The 15640-nt window shown below is 31.4% G+C and overlaps 3 protein-coding genes across 3 annotated transcripts in view; 2 read left to right on the top strand and 1 right to left on the bottom strand.

Annotated features, from left to right (window-relative positions):
* Positions 1 to 5878: 5878 nt before the first annotated feature.
* MONOS_12332 (uncharacterized protein) lies at positions 5879 to 6532 on the top strand (the record flags this gene model as incomplete). The annotated part of the gene is made up of 1 exon (XM_067864944.1): positions 5879 to 6532. The coding sequence occupies one exon, from the start codon at positions 5879 to 5881 to the stop codon at positions 6530 to 6532; it is 654 nt and encodes a 217-aa protein (XP_067730579.1).
* A 3165-nt stretch (positions 6533 to 9697) lies between these two features.
* On the bottom strand, positions 9698 to 10176 carry MONOS_12331 (uncharacterized protein; the record flags this gene model as incomplete). Its single annotated transcript, XM_067864943.1, has 2 exons — positions 9698 to 10006; positions 10066 to 10176. The coding sequence occupies 2 exons, from the start codon at positions 10174 to 10176 to the stop codon at positions 9698 to 9700; spliced, it is 420 nt and encodes a 139-aa protein (XP_067730578.1).
* A 4675-nt stretch (positions 10177 to 14851) lies between these two features.
* The window catches only part of MONOS_17332 (uncharacterized protein), a gene marked incomplete at both ends in the record, with an annotated part of 2821 nt that continues 2032 nt past the window's right edge, over positions 14852 to 15640 (top strand). Inside the window, 3 exons of the mRNA XM_067870244.1 lie at positions 14852 to 14886; positions 14946 to 14968; positions 15030 to 15264. Of these exons, the coding sequence (XP_067730577.1) occupies positions 14852 to 14886; positions 14946 to 14968; positions 15030 to 15264 (293 nt within the window). The remainder of the gene's footprint in view (positions 14887 to 14945; positions 14969 to 15029; positions 15265 to 15640) is intronic.

Here is a 15640-nt window from a genome sequence, read left to right as displayed (position 1 = left end):
ATTCACTTCGTTTCAGATTGAAAGCGACAAAGAATGCGATTCATTGAATGGAATGCACTGAACCTCTTTCTACTCGTTAACAAGCTTCCTCTTCATATTCTTCACTTAAACTTCCTCTCAATTTCTCCTTTTGTTCCAAATCCTTTTCTGTTTTATCCTTTTCTGCATTCGCCCGTTCTTGTTTGAATTCACTTGATGCTTCATTTGATGGCAATGGATGAGGAAAAAAAAAGCTATTAACTCTAAAGTGGATACAATAACTTTGAAATTGGTGGAATAGAATCTTAACATACAGCTGAACAAGAGGAAATGGAAGAAGATGAAAAAATAAGAGGAAAAAAAAGAAGAATTGGAAAATGATAGAAAATTATTATAAGATGAAAGGAAAAAGAATAAGTTGAAAGCGTGTTTGCCGAATGAAGCTGTTGAATTTGATAAGCGTTGCAATATGAATCCGTTTTATTCAGATAAGTGAAGATTCTGACAACATAAGGCTAATGCTTCGGAGACGAACAGGCGGAATATGCAGAGCAAAAAGAGAAAGAATAAATTACTGAAGCATCAGCTTCAAATACAGTCACAGCGATAGACTTATAATTCTCAGTTAATGAAACACAAATGTCATATTGAAGAGCAAATTAGTTTTGTGATTCATTTCTTCTTTATTTAGTTCATTGAATCATCATCTTCTTTTTCAATTAACTCATAAAATATTTATTAAGAGTTTAATACCATCTTTCTGAACAGTATTTTTCCTGTGAAAATTCAACAACTCAGTCGAAGATAAAAGTATCTAATGGAAGTGAAATGAAGTATGCGAAATCGATAGAAGAAGCACACACAAATGCAGCAAATGCGAAGAAGAAAGGGAAAGAAGTGAAAGAAGCAGTTTTTATAAGGAGTTTGCATCAAAGTTTGCAATTCAATGAGAATTTTTCAACTTCTTTTCAATCAAGGAGTTTTGTAATTCAAAGAAAAGCAAATAACAAAAGGAAGAAATACTTGGAAACCTCATTTTCGTATTTTCAAACTTCTACAAAGCCTATCCTTCATGAAATTTTACTTTGAAGAACAATTAACGAAATTTCTTCAAAATTCTCTTTCAATAAATAGAAAATGTGAAGAAAAAAATTGAAAAGAAATTCTATTTCAAGAACAACAATTTTGAAAAGCAAAGCTGAGGTTAGTTTCTTATTTGAACAATAATTTGTTGATTTGCAATTCTATTTATTTATGGTTTTTTGATCAAAATTTAAATTTGATGAGAAGGGATTACGGGGCATAATATTTTTGGAATTTTTATTATGAATGTTTTAAAAATGCAAAAATGAATGGAATTAATAAAAATACATTTTCAAACAATATTCATTTAATATTCATGAGAAGATAAAGATATTCTTTAAAAAGTTAATTGAGTTTTTCTTTGAAAAAGGCATTTTTCATTCTAATTTTTTATTTTTCATTTTATTTTTTTCATTTTATTTAAAATACAAACAAACACTTGAAGAAAACATTGTAAAATTATTAATTTTTGATTTTTTGTTGTTTCGTTAAAGGATATTGCGAAACTGAAATTTTAGAGTGAAAATTGTTTGATTTATAAATATCTCAAGAAATTGGTCATGTTTATGCAATTAAAAGGGAAGAATTTATGGAAATCATTGTGTTCATGAATTTTCTATATAAAAAAATTTTTTGACATTTTCGCATGAAAGAAATGAAAGAAAAAATGATTAAAGAATATCTATTTATCCCTCAACGAAGTTTTTTCATTTCTTCTTCAATGAATATTCATCGTTATAACCATTTTGGGAACATTTCTGTTCAGCCTTTTTAAAGAACTCTCTTTTCCACTCTTTCATCGTTTACACTTTTTTCTGTCCGATGAGTTTCTTTTCTTTTACTGTCATTTTCAACGCAATTCTTGACAAAAATTGGACATCATCTTTTTCGATTTCTTTTTCATTATTGTTAACCGCTTTAGAGCTTTCCAAAAGTTCCGTGGCTGGTGGAACAATCAATTGAACTTTTTTGTTTTTTCTTTCTTTTTCGAAATTAGGTTTAACTATTTTCTTTGCTCCGAACTTATCAATTTCATCATCCTTTTCTTTTTCATTTTCTGTTTCTTTTTCAATCAGTGTCACATCTGAATCTTCTTTTTCATCATCTATCAATGTTGGCGCAGTTGAATTATCTGGTAAATATTAATAAGACATTTGTTTTCTTAATTCTTTGAAAAAAAAAAATTAAAAATAACCAGAAAATTTTCTTTTAGTTGGAATTTCATCTTCTTTGCTATCTTCAGTCCACTGGGTTTCTTCTTGCATGAGTCGTTCTTCTTATGCCGCAATTGCTTCTGCTTCAAACGACGAGCATGAAGCACTTTTGAACTTTGCAAAAATAATTTTTGATAAATAAACAAAAAGAAAATTATTAAACAATTTTTTTATAAAACAGATAATTCGTGCAAATATTTTTGAATTCCATGAAATTATTAAAAAAGAATTAAAAGACAATTTTAGTCCAACTAAAGAAGATTTTTCATTGTATTAAGACTTAATTTTTAACATTCAAATTACGGGAAAATCAAAAAAATATCAAAATTCCCTATAACTGAATTTTATTAATAATATTTTTCAAACCAATTGCACATTGAAACTATTTACAAATATGTCATAACGATGCACTATTATCATGCACAGAATATATATTTTTTCCAGGGTTTTCAAATAGTTATTCGTTATTCCATGGATTTTTTTGTTTTTTCCATCAGGAAAAATCAAGAAATAATTCAATGTTTTTTCCAACATGTGTCTAGGATCTTGTAGAAAATAATATATGTGCAACTCCTCCACACATGTAACATATGCTCCAAAAATCTCCAATCAGTTATTCGTAGTTGTGGAGAAAAAATTTTTTTATAAAAATTTCAATGAAAAGTTTTGATCAAAAAATTCCTATGAAAATTGTTATCAATGTTTTGATCGCAAATAAAGTTTTTTACGAAACTCCGACAAAAATTCATGAAACGTTCCCAATGCAATGCTGAGGCTGTAGAAGGGATGAAAAACCACTTGCGCGCTGTACCAAACTTGGTGTGAATAAACTATTATCTTTTCATTGAAAATAACCTGCTTTTTTGGATCATTTCAGTCATTGCTTTTCATGAATGTTACAGATCCCAATCAAAATGCAATACATTATGAACTATCAAATAATGTATATACGCACCAATTTTGAACGTGATCGGTTTGTCCAATTTAGAAATAATGTTGAATATAATTATTTCCTTTCCCAATTTTTGAAATGTTTTTTATGTGCAATAACAATAAGTGTAAGGGTTATGGAATGTGGTGGAATTAGCGTTTGTCATAACCCTGACATTTTTATTTTTGATCATTTTTCGATTTTGTCTATTTTTGCCCTTTACTGCTTTTTTTATACCTCTGTGACCTGACAAATAACTTGAAGCCTCGTCTGTCACGAAAAAAAAAAAAAAAAAAAAAAAAAAAAAAAAAAAAAAAAAAAAAAAAAAATTTTAATTAATTTAAAATATACTACTGCAAAACCTTCGAAAGACTTTTCAAAGCACTATGGAAAAGATTTGTTGGTTGCATCTGTAATATCTTGTCGTTTTTTCTTTTTTGTCAGTGACCGTCAATGACTGTCAATGACAAATTGTGACAAAAATATTCCTCAACTGACGTTTCGTGTCAAATAAAACAAATATTTCAAACTTGATTTCATTAATAAAAAATTTGATAATTTCATAATGATAAGAATTATTTCATGAAATTTTGCAAATTAATTGTTACAGTAATTAAGAATTATGAAATCGTCATCAATAACCCTTTTTGACAAATCATAATTATCTTGTCTGTCATTTTGTCATTTTTTCAATTTTCTCTTGTCATGTCACAGAGGTATACTTTTTTTGATCATTATTTTTCGTTTTTTTATATGGAAAACATCATTTCGAATACTTACAAAAAAACAATTTTTTTGATCACAAACATAATACGTATTGAATTTTTACGAAAAAAAGTTGTTCTGATATCACAAGAATGGAATAATGTCAAGTTTGTAAAGTTTCATAAATATTTTTGACATATAACGACAATAAAAAAAATAATTTATTTTTTTGATATAAAACAATCACATAACAGTTATTTCTTATCACATTATTTTTTAAAATTTTCGCCTAAAATGCAATAGTTGAACAACAACAACTTCATATCTGTAAATTTCTTTAATATTCTTAACTTTGGATTTTACGAGTTATTATTATTATTTTATTTTCATTTCATAATCGAAACTTCTTTTTTTCTCTTTAATTTTGCGCGAAACAAGCAAAATACACTCTCAAATTTATTATCTTTCAAAAACAAAAACAGTTGAAAACAAATAAAAAACAATATAAATACCTTTTTTTTATAAATAAAAAAACAATCTTTCAATTAATGGTTCGGACTGGTTTAAAATCTTGCACAAATTTGAAAACTAGTTTTATTCCCTGCAATTCGAAAGCCATCTTCATATTGTTATTTGCAATGAAAAGTTTTTTACAAACAAAGCAAAAATAGTTTGAGTTGTTATTCTCACCAATTTAAACTAATTTATTTGACAATTATTTTTAATTCAAAGTGTTTCTGGATTGAATGCCAAAAGTTTGTTTTTTATTGAAAAATCTATTTATACATTAATTCATTTTATTCTCTGTGAATATTTTCAGGAAATGTTAAAAAAATGAGAGAAAGGAATTATGATGACATTCCTCCAGTTTCAATTCCAAATTCACCAATTCTTTCTCCAACGAGGCCGGGATTTTTTTCTCCTCCACCATCTACACAACCATCATCTCCTTTTTCACATCCTTTATCTCCTTCAAATTCTTCATTAATTCCTATTCCTTCTTCACCTTTACGAATTAGCACTTCAGAACAAATTTACGATGAAATAGCCATCGCTTCAATGCTTCGCTCCTCATCTGAACAAGAAGAAATTGCAGAAAAAGAAAAAGAAGATATTTCTGATGAAGAAAAAGACAATGAACAAAAAACAGATTCAATCACATCTTGGCTTACAAATTTTTTTTGAAAATGATGACGTGCCAGTTGTTGATTTTTTCACCACAAAGCTAATGACACTTCCACCCCAGCCGACTTTGAAACATCTCAGACCGTTTAAACATCAATCTCCCTACCCACGACCACTTTTCGATTCAAAAATGGAGAATCTGAACGAAAAATGTATTCAATTCATGGAATCAACAAATTACACAGCCGAAAAAACAAAGCGCATTTCAAAAAGCCGAACATCAAAAATCACTTCCAATTCAACTCATGCTCAATCGAACCGTGCTCGTTCAAAAAATGAAATTACTAAACATTACAAGAGCAAAAGAGGCAAAAGAAGTCAAAAGAACAAAAAGAATGAAGAAATAGTTCATGATACACATTCAAATATCTCAACAACAAATTGTTGTTCAACTCTTCACTACACTTCTGCATCAGTGTCATCTTCAGAAGCAACATTAATTGAACAATCATAGTCAATTGCATCTGCTTCTTCCTCACAATATTCAACAGAAGATCCATTCGACTTGGAAGCAATTCCGATTGATGAAATACTCGCTGAAGTATTAAATGAATCATCATCCGATGATTGCAAAAAAATGGAAAATGAGAAAAAAGAAGAAAAAGATGAAAATGAGGAAACAGAAAATGAATGTGTGAAATTCAAAAGTGTGAAATCAAAAAAATTGAGGAGAAGAAAAAGAGTGACAAAAAAATCAACTAATAAAATAAACACTGAAATCGAAAGTGCTTTTGCTTCAACCAGACCTCAAAGAAAAGCAAAAGAAGAGTGTTTGAACAAGATGGCAATCATTACGAAATCGGACGCAATTCAAAAAGAAAAAAAGAAAAACGATGAAGATTATGTGCCACTGTCCGAAAGTGATATGAGTGATTCATCCTCAAAAATAACTGATTCAATTTCTTCATCATCTTCTTCAATCATATGTTCTATAAGCGATTCATCATTCGAAGATTCTGATGAGACAGTTACTGATAACAATTTCATCTCATCATCATCAGATGTCATGAAAAGAAAAAAGAAAATCACTCCTCATTATTCATCATCAATGAAATCAAAACCTAAACTTCGCAAAAAATCAGTGCTGTGTTCAGAAGACAATATTTCTTTATTGAAAGAAAAACTGAATGAAATTGAAAGCAAACCAAAAAGTCTAAATGACACTGCAACTGATAATATTGAATTTGCAAAAGTCGTCGATCTTGAAGATATGTATGGAGCTTTCAATCATTCTGAACTTAAAGAACTTTCTAGACCTTTGACACAATCATCATCTCCTGCTTTAACAACTGCCAGATTTTCTCTCGACTCACCAACAAAATTATCTGAGATTCTTCGTGATCATTCCATAGAAGAATTGGAACCATATTTCGATGATGGGTTGCCGTTCAGCAAGGACACTGTCAAAAATCACTGTTGGGCTTTCAAAATGTAGATGGATTACTGCCAAACTCGAAAAATCGAACCTTGGCCAGTCCAGGCAAAACCAATATATGGGTTTGTGAAATTGCTTGGTATTGGAGCTGGCTACAACTATAAATCTGTTCAATGCAGTATTATCAATGGTATATTTCAAATATCGGAATTACGAACAGGTGTTCCAATAGATGAAAAAGTTCGAAAGAGCATGAATCGCGCAATGTGTGAAGTACAGAAATTTGTGGAGTTGAAAAAAGAAAGAAATAGAAGATCAAACTTATATGAAAAAGATGAAGATTTAAAGTGGCAAAAGCAGCCACTAGTTGTAACAGATTTGGAATGGATTCTGAAGTGCTATCCAGACTGGGTTGTAGAAAAACCGTTGGAGGCGTCGTTGTTTTTGTTTGCGCTTTCTACAGGGGCTAGAGCGCACACATGTTCGCATATAAGACTCCAGGACATTGTCAGAGTTTTCTCTAAAGAAAATTCAACATACGTAAAAGTGACAATAAATTTGGAGTGTGGAAAGGGGGTGAGAGGTGACGATCATTGTGTAACTGTTAAAGGAGATATTGCAAATAAATCAACATAAAATGTGGTGTGGTGGTTGGAGCAATTTTTAGTAGAAGAATATGGATTATCACTCACAGAATTCGATGAATGGGATCTGGATCAATTGGGACAACAATATTTGTGGGGAGTTCGCAAGGGTGTGATGAGAGTTAGATTGCAGAAAAGAGCAAAGCAAGCTGGATATCCAGAGAACATTTTTGGATTTCATTCGTTAAGATCAGGGTTCATTTGTTCTGCGCTAATCAAAGGAAGAAGTGATCCATCAAAAAAAGATTCCATTATTGAGGCAACTGCCCTTGTTGGGAACTGGCAAGCTGGATCAGCTGCACAATGGAATTATGTGAAAGAAACAGAAAAATCAATTGTTGTTGCAAGTCGTTTGCTTGTTCCAAATGAAGATGTTGAATCTGAAGAGTTATTTGACAAATCACTTACGGAGCCTAGTGTTTATCATAACATCAAACTCAATGAACCTTCTTGGAAAATTGATTCAATCATCTCGGCATTTGATTTTTATGTTTTGGAAATCCTTAAATACGCATGCAGTCAAAGACATTACCCTTATTCATGTGTAATCCGTTTGAACAAAATGGCAGCTGCAAATTATTTGAGCAACAAAAAAATTCATAACACATCGAATGTTTCAATATTGAAATTGTCAAGAGATGAAGTGCTTAAACAATTGTCAATAACCAAAAATGTCACCGATGCTGTTTTATCTTACGTTTCGAGCATTGAACAATATTTAACTGGACAAAAAATGTTAAATTTAACAAAGCCAAAAGTCAAAAATTTTCTTCGAGAAAATCGTCCAATAAACAATGCAGTCGGAACAAAATCAAGGAAAAAGTGGACTCCGGAGGAGGATAAAATACTGTTGCAACTAATCACAAATGGATCTTCTTTCAAGGAAGCTAGTCAAGCTCTTGAAGGGAGATCAGACAACTGCTGCAGAGATAGAATCAGAAACATTCTTAAAAAACAGAAAAATCCCAATAAAAAGAGGGCTCTCACAAAATATGAAAAATTCAAAGCTTCTCATCGTGATTTTAAAGAATCAAATTAATTTGATTCATGTTCACTCTTGATATTTTTTATTTCATTCACTCATAAGCTGTTTTGGCTTTATCACCTTCTTGCACATCGCATGTTTTTGATGTGTAATATTTCCTTTTTATTTGAAATTTTTATTGTCTTAAAGTTTTCATTGTTTTTCACATTCACAACGCATCTTATTTTGAGAGATATAAATATTAATAATTAATATAAAGAATGTTATATCATGTGCATGTGTTATTTTCCTCAAATAAAATTTATATGTATGGGAAAAAATTTTTTTTCGATGAAACCATAAACAGATCATTTTCCAGTTTTCAGCATTTTGGGTCTAAAAAATTTCACTATGTCTGCAGAAAGGCAGAAATACAAATGGTTTTTGAACAAGTGTGATTTCCATAAATACACACTTGAATTATAACATGCATGAAATTTGTGTAAATCTGTTTCGTATTCGTTGAGAATTTGAAAGATTATCAATGATGAAAAAAAATGATTCCAATATGAAAATTTTTTTTATTTTATTGTCATTTAAAAACATTTTTTAAAATTCTTTGAAACATGATTTCAACAAAATAGAAGATAGACAATTGATATGTTTATTGTTTTTTTAATTACAAGTTTGGATTCGGAGAATATGAAAATTCAAATTTGAAGGGGGTCATCAATAACTGAATTTTGATGACAACGAATTTACGATTATTATAAATATGATAAATCGTTTGAAAATATTTCATTTAACATTAATATTTAATTTCTGTTTGATATATATATATATTCATTTTGTGGAGCCTCAATCATAATTCAAAAAAAATAATGCAACATGAACAGTATGACTTTTTAACATATTCATGTTAATTAATAATCATTTATTAATAAAAATGTTATATGTGAATTTTTATCAAAAATCTCAAACAAAATTTTCTGATTTTTTTTGGAAAAATTTTGTGATCTCCCCTTAATATGCACCAAAAGCAAAGGAGATACGTTGAGCTATCTCCTTCCGCTTAGCATATTCCTCTTGCTTTCTGGTATAAGACTGTGCTGGCAAGCGTTTACTGTGGTAGGTTTGTTTTGTTTTTTGTTTTTATGCATTTTTATATAATAAATTTTTCATTACAAAATTCAAGATTTTTTTGAAAGTGTTCATTTTGATTGGCTAGTTGGAGCTGACGGAAGTAAAGAATAATTATGAGTCACTTCATTGAGCCGAAAAAGAGAGAGAATATTGCTTACAATATTGCAAATAGAGAGAGTTAAGAGAGGGAAAAATTTTCCAAATGTTACAAAATCGGCAGCACTCTGGCAAAATTTTTATTTTTTTGCACTTCATAAAAATAACAATTTAGCGTGAAGATCAAGACGTGTGATTTTTTGGTTATTGATATTTTTTAACTTTTTTTTATTGAAAGTTTTCTTCAGTACTGGAATATATTTAAAGATGATATAGAAATAAATCAATTAATAGACAAATGATTATTCTATTTATGTATGCTTTTTTTGTTTAATATTTTTCTCTGATATGAAAATCATTTAATCTTATTTTCTAAAATTACATTTTTTTCAGGATCATATTCGCGTACAAAAGCATCCACACGTGCCTCTTGTGGATGATTGGATGGCGAGAAACAGAATCCCCTTGCGGCATCGGCGAATGCGCGATACACAAAGGAGATGTTGCAGTGTGAGGCGACAGAAACGGCTGCTGTGAATTTCTCATTCTAGACTTGTGGAACGGAATCATTGGAGATGGCTGGCGGGGCAGCTCAATAGGGAAGAAGTTGAGCTCTTCCTTCATCCTTCTTTTGTGGCCTTCGCTCGCAAATGAAGTTGGTTTGACGATGTTCACTGAGCCGAATGACTGAGGTGTTACAGATGTGACAACAAAAGTGTCTACATTATCTTCACAGTTGTCTGCACATAAAGCAAATCGTATTCTTTTATCCCGTGAAACAGAGCGTTAGGCGTGTAAGCTTGCTGCTGCACGGTCTCGTTGTGGTCGTGGATGCTAGATTTCAGCTGTTCAGACATTATTCCCTGATGCACAGAAGCCAGTGGCAATCCTGTCAATCATATTGAGTGAGCAATAGCTGCAGTTTTTGTCTTCCAGATGGAAATCTGATTCGTTTGCAGAAGGAGAATCGCTTTCTATTTCTTTCAATCTTCTTCTATTTGCCTTCTTCTCTCTCTTCTTTTTCGATTTGGCTGAATTTCTATAAGCTCCTTCTTCACCTGACGAAAACAACAAGCCATTATCCCACAGCAATCTCTACATCGACTCCTTCTTCACCGACAGCGTTAAATGCACTGCGATGCATGGATCGAACCAAAACAGATCAGCCACTTGAGTAGACTCCTTTTAGCAAGAACCAAATACATCTAATAACAGCTGTGAATACTCCATACGGCTTGTGCCGAGTGCTGCTGCCTCAGCATTTTCAACTTCTTGAGAAGCGATTCTCACAATTGATGATTAGAATTCGCCTGGTCTTTTCATTTGAAAGAAGGAAGACTGTCTTCTTTGTGCAGCTGCGAGAGGCCGTGAACGCTGTTTGGAATGGTTGATGTAGATGGGATGGCAGGGAGCGGGTGTCTGGTGATAGAAACCGTAGACGTAGTTTATCTGATCGAAGTAGATTGGCAAAGGCAGATGGGATTGAAGAAGAAAAAGAAGAAAAAAAAATGATGATGATAACTTGAAAGAATAGAATGAAATCCACTTGAGTGTGAGTTAGATTGAATGTGAAATGGAGAAGAAGGAGAAGAAAGAGAAGAAAGTTAGCTCAAAATGAAGTCGAAGGAGTTTGGCTGAGAAGATGTCTGATTCCACGAGGAATGGCGCATGTGTACATGTCGAGTGCGCGGAGGAGCCGGATGCGGCTGGGCGAATGAAGAGGAAGACAACGCATTAATGGAAGCAGATGTCGCTGCAAAAGATGATGTTAATGATAACGAAAGTGCTGAATTTCCAAAGAAACAAGAATCGAAGAGATGAAAGAATCGCCAGATGTACTGCCTTATGAGCTACGCAGTTCAGAACCACGAAGATAATGTGATGGCAATGTGTAGAATAGCCTCGACGAACGCTTTTTCATCTGGGCGAAGAGTGAGTGGTGGCTGTGGTGCTTTCGTTTGTGCTTGTTGCTTGAAACATTCTCAGAAATTGAAGTGCTTGAAATATCCTGCGTATTGCTTGATTTGTGGAACAATTCTAAAACTGTTGCAAACTCAGGGGTTGCTCTGATGATCATTTCGATATGAAGAGAAAGGCAGAAGGAGATTCGATGCTAATGGATGAGATGGTGTTGTTGCTCAGCGTGTGACAGTGCGATCTCATCATATTCCGAGCAGAATGAGTGAGTTTGTGGCTGTTGCTTTTGAGCAATGAATAGATCGCTCTGTGGAATGCCAAGTTTGCCTGAGGACGAGGAAGCAGCAGCGACAGAAGGTAATCAGAGGATAAAACAGGATATCTGTCAAATACGTGGCTCATCAGAAATGACAGCACAATTCGTGTCGAAAATGGGTTTAGAGAGTTGACCAATCCTTCACTTATTGTGGAGGAGAAGAGGTTTGAAAGAGAAATCTAGGTTAGGTTAGGGGAAAAGACGACGCATCCAGAATCTTGAAAGGCGTTTTTCTCGCCGGGGGAGGGGGTGCGGCAGAAACTGAAAATACTGGGTGACAGTGCTTGCCCACCACTACCACCAGACAACCTTTGGTGAGGAACAGACACCGCCCCGGGGAGCTGTGGCAATCTCAAAAATAAATTTGGACAACCGTAGGCTGCACAAAAACAAACCCTAACCTAACTCAGACCCATAATTAATTTTTTCGCTTTTCCCCACTCAAAAAACTTTTTTTGGAAAAAGTGTGTGGCAACTCGATATTAATGCAAATTATAAACTGTTATAAGTGTAAAACAAAAGAAAAAAGCAAAAGGATGCAAAACAAGGAAAAATATTTCTGAAAAAAATGTCAACTAGTTTAGGTTATTTGACATCCCATATCAACTCACCTGTGAAAATGAATTTTTGAAAAATTTCTATGAAATGCTGCCAATTTGTAAAATAAACATTTTTAACATGTTTATTATTAATTAGCTCAATTAATATTTATTATCAAAACGGTTAATCAAGTAAAAATTGAAAACTCGAAAAAAATCAAAAATACCATAATGAAATTTTTTTATTTTTTCATCATCAAAATTATCTCACGAATGAGATGATATGACTAAATAAAAAGCATGCAGGTGGTAATCATAATTAAAATGAAGTGCTTTAGCGGGATGTTCGCAGCGCGAAGAGGAAAAATTGCAAATGCCGAAAAACCAGGTTTGACTTCTATTTTTTTCTATGATTATAATACAAATCAAAATAATTATTATATTAATAACATGTTAAATATAGATACAATTGATTATCACACCGTTTTTTCGCTATTTCATCTCAGTTTTGAAGATATTTCTCAACTTTGCAAAATTTGACATTCCAGTCAAATTAGACTGAAATAATCAATCAAATAAAAATCACGGTTTGCTCTGTTATTAAGGAATATTTTTATTTGATTAACTTTATTATTAATATTAAACATCAATAGAATCCTTTTTTACAAACAAATTCAGTTTTTTGTTGGTTAAATAGCAAAACATAACAAATGCTGTTTAAATAACAGAAATATCTTTTTGTAATTACTATTTTTTTCAATTTCACTCGCAATTTTTTAAGATCTTGTCTTTTTCATTTCAATACCACAAAAATATTAAACTTTAATAAAAAAAGAACTGTTTTTTTTTATAAAATCAAGTGAAGTTTTAATAATTTTTGAAAGAAATGAAGGAAAAAAATAGAATATAATGAACACGAAGATAATTGTCACAAATTTTCGCATAAAGACCATGGATTGAATGTTATATTTTCTTTTGAAAAAAGAAAATATCCATTCAATCATTCAACGGACAAAAACATTACAAACGAAAAAGATTGTTAAAAATGTTATAAATCAATAATGCAAACATGTTTTTGAATGAACCCTCATATATTTAAAATAACAGGCTTGATACAATTTCTTCGAAGTTTTATTCATCATAATTATGTCATTCATCTGTATTTTGTGCATATAAGTCAATAAGCATGCAGCGTTGTATCAATTTTTCTGTCTATCTTTTTAATATTGCACGTTCACTCTGTTTTCCTCTTTTTCCAATGAAAAATGTTAATTCAAAATAAGAAAAAAGTCAAACCTGTTTTTCATAAGATACGGAGATATTCTCTTCAACATTGTTCTTGGACACTTCTTCATTGCTTCATTTATTAAGTTATTCGTCTGTTTCAAAATGTCTTAATTTGAATATAGATTTAAACTAACAAATGGAAAAAATTTATAAAACTCTATGAATATAATTGAACACACTTTCAGCATTTCTTGGTTTGCAAGGTGATATTAAATTCATTTCAATATTTTTTTGATGATAAGGAAAGATAAAAATTCGTTCAAAAATTTTTCATTTCTTTTATCCTCTATGATCCGATAACCAAAAGAAAGTATTAATAAACAGCATTCAATAATAGCCATTTATAAAGGAGAAAATGCGTTGAGTTTGTATTAAATATTTTGTTTTTGAACAATTTTTGTTTGATAAATCTTTGTTTTATGTTTCGAAAGATGGTTTTTGATAATGAAATGCTTATCACGTATTTTTTGCAATTCTTTTCGTTCTTTTTCCATTTTATGATTCAGTCTAAAGTTTGAAGTGTTCTTTTGAATCTTTCAGTATGATAATTCATAAGATTATTAAGAAATTGTCCTTTTATATCTCAAAAAATGTCACCTTTGTTTTTGCTTGTTAAGCTTTTATATCTGTTAAGATGCTTTTATCGTTTTTCATTAACATTCATTATGTTTCTTTGATGTTTATTCTTTATGAATTCGTTTAAGATTTTTATTCTAAATGATAGAGTGCAGTTTTTCTTTTGTTTTTTTATTTTTCTTTTATTCATTTCATTCTATCGTAAAAATACAATTAATACTCTTTCAAAATTCTTATATTTTATTTAATTCATTGATATGAAATGAAATGAAGGCGATTTGAGAAATATTTATCAAATAAATAGAAAATAACAAGTCACAGATTTTTCTGAATAAATTGACAAAAAATAGCTGAAAAACTAATATCATATAATGAAACTTTATGAGTAACAAACAATTCAACGATTTGGCTCAGCGTTGAAGTTGCCATCTTGTTCGTTTAATGAACTATTCCACAAAAATTGATCATTCTTCATCAAGAACAATTTTCTTTGTTCATTGATCCAATTTCATTAAACACAACAAAAACCTATTTTTGAATGTTCCTGACATTCTTATCATATTCATCAGTGAGTTCAAAGCTGTATCTTCGATCGTTGACAATCATGAATCATTCTTTGCTGAAAAACTTTCCTTTTTAATCTTTCTGGATTATAAACAAAATTTGCAAAACAATTTAAATGATATCTTTAACTTATAACAAATAAATTTGCAATATAATATCTGTAATACCTTTGTTAGCTATTGAATTTTTCTTTCAAGCTGAAATATTGTTTTTTCTGTTCATAAACTCCATTTTGATCCACATTCTGAAAAAGTGATTTTCATTCCCATTTTGCATATTAATAGAAATAGATATAAATAAGATAAAAATTGTGTTATTGAGTTGAAAAAAAAGATGTACAATTCAAATGAAAGTGAGCAAAGGCGAATGTTTGATCTTCATTGTTTTTATTTTTGTCATTTTTATTTCATTTTTCTTTGTGCAATAGCAACTACGGATTCTGTCACAAAAGTGTGTTTTTCGCTGAATTTGTTTTGTTTGAAGTTGATACATGTTGAATTTTTTCTTTAAGGAAGAAACGATGCAATTCGAAGAGGAAGACAAAAGAGTTCAAACAAAGTCGAAGCAGAAGTTGGAGGAGTGTATTCACCATCACAGCCTGGTTTCTTTTCACCACCGTCATATCGTCCATCTGTTCCCAGCCAATATCAATCATCGAGTTATCCATCTCAAAGGGAACATCTGACTTCTCGTTCAATGTCTCCTTCATATCAACGTTTGATTGAATCGTTCAACAGTGATTCTAGGTTAGGTTAGGGTTAGGGTTAGGGTTAGGGTTTAGGTTAGGGTAAGGGTTAGGGTTAGGGTTAGGGTTAGGGTTAGGGTTAGGGTTAGGGTTAGGGTTAGGGTTAGGGTTAGGTTAGGGTTAGGGTTAGGGTTAGGGTTAGGTTAGGGTTAGGGTTAGGTTAGGGTTAGGGTTAGGGTTAGGGTTAGGTTAGGGTTAGGGTTAGGGTTAGGTTAGGGTTAGGGTTAGGGTTAGGGTTAGGGTTAGGGTTAGGGTTAGGGTTAGGTTAGGGTTAGGTTAGGGTTAGGGTTAGGGTTAGGGTTAGGTTAGGGTTAGGGTTAGGGTTAGGGTTAGGGTTAGGGTTAGGGTTAGGGTTAGGGTTAGGGTTAGGGTTAGGG

This window comes from Monocercomonoides exilis (assembly GCF_001643675.1).
Source record: "Monocercomonoides exilis strain PA203 chromosome Unknown scaffold13-1861174, whole genome shotgun sequence".
Classification (NCBI taxonomy): Eukaryota; Preaxostyla; order Oxymonadida; family Polymastigidae; genus Monocercomonoides; species Monocercomonoides exilis.
The sequence above is the reverse complement of the archived record's forward strand: the minus strand, read 5'-3'. Positions and strand labels throughout refer to the sequence as shown.